General features: G+C 29.9%; 1 protein-coding gene across 2 annotated transcripts; it reads left to right on the top strand.

Annotated features, from left to right (window-relative positions):
• The first annotated feature begins 237 nt into the window (after positions 1 to 237).
• LOC8273467 (transcription factor MYB1) lies at positions 238 to 3,331 on the top strand. 2 transcript variants are annotated; one of them, XM_015724578.3, is made up of 3 exons: positions 238 to 634; positions 1,755 to 2,549; positions 2,989 to 3,331. In XM_015724578.3, the coding sequence occupies exons 1-3, from the start codon at positions 319 to 321 to the stop codon at positions 3,003 to 3,005; spliced, it is 1,128 nt and encodes a 375-aa protein (XP_015580064.1). In that variant the 5' UTR covers positions 238 to 318; the 3' UTR covers positions 3,006 to 3,331. The 2 variants fall into 2 exon arrangements, with proteins under 2 accessions (XP_015580064.1, XP_002527890.1); XM_002527844.4 differs by lacking the exon at positions 2,989 to 3,331 and having other exon boundaries at positions 1,755 to 2,768.
• The last annotated feature ends 3,627 nt before the right edge of the window (positions 3,332 to 6,958 follow it).

Below are 6,958 nucleotides of genomic sequence, written 5' to 3'. Positions count from 1 at the left end.
ACCTATTTTTTTAAAAAATAGTTATTTTTGATCCATTTTAAATTATAATTTACGTTTCTCTAATTATTAATTTAATAAATAATATTGCAAAAAAGTTTTTGTTAACTGATACAGACATTATTATACATCTAATTTTCATACTTTATTTGTAATTCTAAAGAAATTTAATAAAAGCACTTTAACTAATAACAAAAATTAATAATACTAAATAAGAAATTATATTTCTTAATCCGCCAATAAATTAGCGGTGGACTAGGCGTCTTTTTTAAACAGGACTTCCCTAATTGACTAAACAGTTAAAGACTAACACCGTCAGACATGGATTTGGAAATGAAGGAGAAGACAGTTGTCGAAGTCGATGGTGCGAATTCCGGAGACGGCGGCGGAGAAGACGGAAGCGGCAGTGGAGACGATTTATTGTTGGCAGTGGAGAAGACGGAAGCATGCAGCAAAGACCGAGTTAAAGGGCCCTGGTCACCTGAAGAGGACGCTATTCTTAGCCGATTAGTTAGCAAATTTGGCGCGAGAAATTGGAGCTTGATCGCTCGCGGAATTTCCGGTCGATCTGGCAAGTCCTGCCGGTTACGTTGGTGTAATCAGCTTGATCCAGCTGTAAAGCGCAAACCTTTTACTGGTAATATTATCTTCCGCCCCTTCTTTATCAGTATTTACTATTTTTGTGTAATTTTGGAGTTAGGGTTCAGATGGATTGAATTTGAGGATCATAAATTATGCAATTCTTTTTGCATTATTTAGGAAATTGGTATATCCTATTCTGAATAACATGGAATGCTACTTCAGTTCTTATTTTGAATTGTTATTTAGTTGCTTCCTATTTGTACAAATTAGCAATTAATTATGCTACTGCGACTGCGAAAGCTTTTGCTAGTGAAGTAGTCTAATTGCTGTCTTGTTATGTTGTTGGCACCATTTGCTTACGTTTGCAACTAAGAATGTTGCATAAGATGTGCTGCATAGAGCTATATTATCATGTGTAATTTCAGGCTCTTGCTAACAACAAGTGAAAGGAACAAAACATTTAAATTGATCAGCACTTATTTACCCTCACTTGTTTTATGCTCATACAGTAATTGAAACCACAAACAAGGATATATAGACTTATGAACAGTGATACAAACAAGTTTCTAGCTCAGTAAGATCAAGTTCCATTGTCTCATGTGCATGTCCACCTCGTCTCCTTTAGGGAATCCACTCAAGCACAGTGTTACCCTTACTAATAAAGTAACAGGAGAGAGTGTCTCTCTTCAGTGCAGGATAAATGCTTGTAAGGATGTTTGAACCTTTGGGAATATGATTCCACCACAAGTAGTAGTAATTACGATCCCATTCAAAGTCGCGCAGAAGTACTTCTACTTCTCTTAGAATATAAATGACAGAACAAAAAGAAATCCTTCCTTTCTTACTACTGGTACAAAGGACTCTGAGCATTCTCACCCTAAAGCTAAAATAATGTGAACTAATTTTCTGAAGTGCACTGAATTTTTTTGCTTTTCCCTCTCTTCATTTTCTTTTTTGTTTCATATCCACAAGCAATGGACTAGCCAATCATGACTGAGAGGATCATTGAACATATAGGCTTAGATTTGAAACAGACATGACTTGTGGATGTTTTCATACCATTTTCTTTATTATTATTTTAGTTGTTACGTAATGTTCATGCTCGCACGGCTAAAAACTTTCCAGTGTGCTAGTGCTTCCTAGTGAACGAGATTGATGAAGTAAAATTGTTGCAGATGAGGAGGATCGCATCATAGCTGCAGCCCATGCAGTCCATGGAAACAAATGGGCTGTAATTGCAAGGCTTCTACCGGGGAGAACAGATAATGCAATTAAAAACCACTGGAACTCTACTCTAAGACGCAAGAGCACGGTGTGTCAGAGGACGAGGTTGGCATCTGGAAATATGGACCAAGATGCTTACTTGGACAAAGCCAAAGCATCATCTGAAGAAACTATTTCTTGCGGGGATGCCAATTCTTTTAAATCATTGGAAGGAAAAGATGTAAGCTCTCTGGATAACATGGATGATCAGTGTGAAGAGAAGGTGCCATCACAGATTCCATCAACTAATGAAGCAAAAGAACTTCCTACTGTTTTCCGTCCCAGGGCACGTTTCAGTGCATTCAATGTTTATAATCCTGTGGATGGCCCAGAAGCTGCTTCACCATGTTTGAGGTCAGTTCCAGTACATGGACCTATAGTTCAGACTTCAACAGCAGATGATGGGATTTGTAAATTGCTTGATGGGGCTTACTGTGAGCAGATGGTTCCTCACCATTGTGGCCATGGATGTTGTGAGGCCCAAAATGGCAATAGTAAACAGAATTCTCTGTTGGGCCCAGAATTTGTGGATTCGTTAGAGCCCCCATCTTTTCCAAGCTTTGAGTTGGCTGCAATAGCCAGGGATATAAGTAACCTTGCTTGGCTCAAGAGTGGATTGGAGAATAACAATGTGAGAGTCATGGGTGAAACAGCTAGCAGGATAACACCTCATGGATCTGGACATCTTGAAGATAGCAGAATTAGCGGTAAATTCCATTTCGATGAGGGGAAGAACAAGCTAAGGGGTGTCATAACCAATGTGCCATGAACATATGTCAATTGCCCTTTTTTTCTTGTGTCATACTAACTCGGGTTTTGGATTGACATGAACAATTGTATCTCCGTGTTTAACTGGGGTCGCATAGAGATGGAACATGATTTAAAAGAAGCTTAAATTACTGGTTTTGTTCCGCCTATTTTTCAAATTATTGCTTCCTTCTTTATATATATATATATATATCTACAAAGAGTTTTCTGAAAGGTTTAGCTTTCAGTGTGACATTGATTTTGTGAATTGTGGCGCAATATGTAGGTTAACAGCAAAAACATCGATAGACTTAAATATGTCTTGCCGCTTAGTTTTATGAATTTTTTTCTATGCATTTATTTCCCTTTTGACAGTTTAAACACCTTTTATTTTCGTAGGCTGCTTATCGAGCTGAGACGGGAGCATGGGTTAGCTCTACTTTTTACAAATGAGTACGCAGAAAAGCCATAGCTCTACTAATATTAATGAAAATGGTGAGATTTCATTTCAGATCCTCACTCCTCACACTATGTAATATATACAGAAACTAATACTAGTTTGTATTTCTATGGCCGAAAGATTTATAACTCCTAAGAATAATAGGAACTTGCTTAGTCTCAATGCTTTCCTTCTATCTAGCAAATGAAGTGTCCATCTTACTTTACCAATTTCAGGCAAGACAACCCCATAAATTGTTCCCTACATAGATAGCTTATTAAAATAAACTATCTTTCTCTCTCTCTCTTAATTTTCAGTTCCAAAAGAAAATTGCTTATTGCATTGTAGGGGTATATTAATTATTTGATTCATTATTATTTAAAAATATATATATATTTCTTTTTTTTGAAATTTGCAGCATACACTTGTATATTAAAAGAATTGCATTAAACACACTACTAATATTAAAAAAGAAAATACCATCAGTCCATCACCATAAGCATTTGATTAGGGTTAAGAATCTTCCAACTTCGTTTTTTCTTTCCTTGTGCATGTGCCAATTTTTGAACCTGACAATTCTTGGAAGCAATTCTCTTGTTGAATCTCCTTTTCTATTTTTTTATGTATGTGCCAAATTTTGAACCCGACAATCCCTTCACTTCAAGCAAACGGATGAATAGTTGAACCAAAGCAAAAAATCACCATTGAAGAGAAACAAAAATAGTTTGGCTGAAAAAAAACAGTTTTAAAAAATGTTTAACTTTGATAATATCAAATCATTATTTAAAAAAGCACTTAAAAGTTTTATTTTTATTTTTCTCATTTTTGCTCCCTCGACCCTTGGAATGAGTGGAACTATAATTGAAACTTTGTCTTGTTTATTATTATTTTTAAAATAAAAGTCACTTAATAACTTGATCAATAAAAATAAAAAATGGAAGCTATCAACAAAGTCTTCAAGTCTGACTCGGACTCCGGTATACTTGAAATAATGATTAGAGAGCATCAAACGGAATTGTCGAGCTACTCCCTTTGATAGCTAAGTCACTAATGGTTTTAAGTTATAAAATATGTAGTCATTGTAAAATAATAAATGTATCTGACTTGTTATGTCATAGTTCTTTAAAATATGTAATAATTGTAGAATAATGAATATATCTGACTTGTAATGAATATATCTGACTTGTTATGTCACAGTCTTTTATACAGAGACCGGAGATTTTCTAGTTCTACAAAGAGTAGGACTTTATGAATATAAAGTTTCCAAATCCTATTAAGGTTAGTCTTTTTAGTCATACAGCATAACCCTAAGTCGGATCATTTCTCAATTAAAGTCCGATTATAATTTAGTCTTTAAGACTTCTTATTATATTTGAATTTGGACTTAGTCAACCCTGTATTTCTTGATTGTGCCAATTCAGCATGCAATGCTCGATTATCATTAAATATTCGGTATACTCTTGTCTATTTGGTCTACTTTTGTTTTATCAGCCTATTCTTTCATAGTCGGTCTACTTCTTTATGATCGGTCTATTCTTTATATTCAGTCTACTTTTCATGTTCGGGTTGTATTTTAGTCGGTTATCATCACTTATGCTTTAGGTTGTTTGAGCTACAAATTTGTCAGTTTTCATGGATACAACGAATGCACCGAATGTTTCACATTTTCTTCAAGGGTAGAGGTCTTTTAAAGTAAGAATATTTTGTTAGTTTACGGATCTATCAATTTTGTATCTGTACATTAAATTTGTGATTGTTTGAAATATAACACTTTAGCTAAAAGTTCAAAATCTTTTAAACTCTAAAATTTTAGTCCGCGTGTTTAGAGTTGTCAATCAAAATTTAGTAAAGATTTTATATTGGTAATATTAAAATTAATTATAAATCAATTGAAACAGGCTAGAATTATTAAATTAATTCAATTAATTAAATAATTAATAACATCCTTTCAGTAAATTTTCTTATATCTTTCTTTTATATTTTTATATATATTATAATAGATTTTATAAGCCAAATCTAATCCGATAACTATACAATATCCTTATTTAATTTATATTTTCTTTACATATATTTTTTACACGGTAGACTAATATAGTAAAGACAGAATGACTTAAAGGGAATTTTTTAAAAATATACAAAAATAATAAAAAATATAATTTTTACTATATAAATCTTTATAAATTATATAATTTTTAATTTTTTTAAAATTTATGACATAGCTGTTTTTCAATTATATTTTTTTAGTGATTTTCATTTGCTTTCTATTGTCTTAGTAAAAATAATTAAAAAATATATTTCTTATATTTTAATACAATAAAAATAAACACAAATTATAAATTATAAATTTAATAAAGAAAAACCAAAAACATGATTTCTTATGATATTTTCCCTAGAGTTTAATGTAGTAATTGGACTAAACCCACTGAATGCCAACCGGTGTGACCTTGAGATTTATTGAAGTTGTTTGCCTAACTGCTCCTATCACATAATGATAAAAGTAAAGTCTTGCTTCCCCAATTGTATACTTACCAAACCCAGACATTAAGAATTACGCTCTCTTTGATTATGACCTAAAGCAACGAATAAATGTATTAACTTTCATAATTATTGAAAATACTTACATTATATTTGATCGACATCTATAAAATTTATAGAATTTATTTATAAATTTAAAATTTATATGCTTAAAAGTCAATTTAAAATTTTACATGTTCAATTTTGCGTGGAATTGATTATATTTAAACTATATTTTAATAAAATATATAGAATTTTTAAATAAATTTTATATTAATAAATTGATATATTTTATAATATTAAAATATTTTTTTAAAATTTATATTTATATTTTATTTTATTTATCATGTCTTCTTTTCAAATAAAATAATTTTTTTATAAATTTAAATCAAATATAACATTGTAATTATATATATATAACAATCGTTTTATGATCTTAAATAAGCATGTCTTATTTCAATAGGATTTTCCAAGACAAATAAACAAGTTAAACTCTTAATTATGCGTTATGTGCCATAACTTTAACATACTTGGCCTGCTTTATAGAGACACTGGCAATATGCTTGCGATAATATATAATTATTTACAGATTTATGATAATATAATATTAAATTTTAATGATTATAAAAAATTAAAAATTAATAATAGATACATAGTCAATTTGCGGTATTATATAATCACTATTTCTTATTATATTAATTACCATTTTATTTTAATAAGCATTCAGTAATACTATTTTATTTTATTAGTATGTTTACTTTTATTTTATTTTATTGAAATATTTCTTAATATCATAGTAAATTCTCATATAAGTCACATTAAAGTTACATGTATTTTCTTATTGAGATTCTATATGATGTAGTTTTACAAAAATATTATCAAATAAAATCTCCTAAAAGATTTAGCCTATTTTATATATAATATACTATAATATATCTTGGGACAAGTTTTACTATTAATTAACAATTATATATATATATTATTAACTATTAGAGAAGCCTTAATTTAGAAAAATTCAAATCCTTGCTTATTATTCTATATTTGGCTCACTTTTTAAAAATTTTACTTTTTAACGATATGATTTTATCAATTGATTATAATTTTAATCAAATTTAAATTTTTATCAAAATTACATGATCTAAGAGAATCAGATCAAGTGAATTTTATGTCGGAGTCAAAATTTTAAAGATTTTAAAGGTGTAATTATACGACTTGCCAATTAAAATGGTTCATTTACGATTTATAAAAAAAAAGTATTAATGCATTAAAATAAACACGTAATGACACATTTATTGAATTAATGTGTCAACATATAACAAAAACTCTTATCCACATGAATAAACATAAATAAGTTAATTATCAACCAACTTTATGTATTTAAAATTTATAATTCTAATACTAAAATATGGTGAAAAT

The sequence above is a fragment of the Ricinus communis genome, chromosome 10, assembly GCF_019578655.1.
Source record: "Ricinus communis isolate WT05 ecotype wild-type chromosome 10, ASM1957865v1, whole genome shotgun sequence".
Taxonomy (NCBI): domain Eukaryota; kingdom Viridiplantae; phylum Streptophyta; class Magnoliopsida; order Malpighiales; family Euphorbiaceae; genus Ricinus; species Ricinus communis.
Note: the sequence above shows the minus strand (reverse complement) of the source record. Positions and strands in the feature narration are given on the sequence as shown.

Excerpts from the sequence above, each read along its gene's own strand:
- LOC8273467 (XM_002527844.4), top strand. The coding sequence starts at position 319 with ATGGATTTGGAAATGAAGGAGAAGACAGTTGTCGAAGTCGATGGTGCG. Across the intron at positions 635-1,754 it reads AAAGCGCAAACCTTTTACTG|ATGAGGAGGATCGCATCATA; the intron begins GTAATATTATCT and ends AAATTGTTGCAG.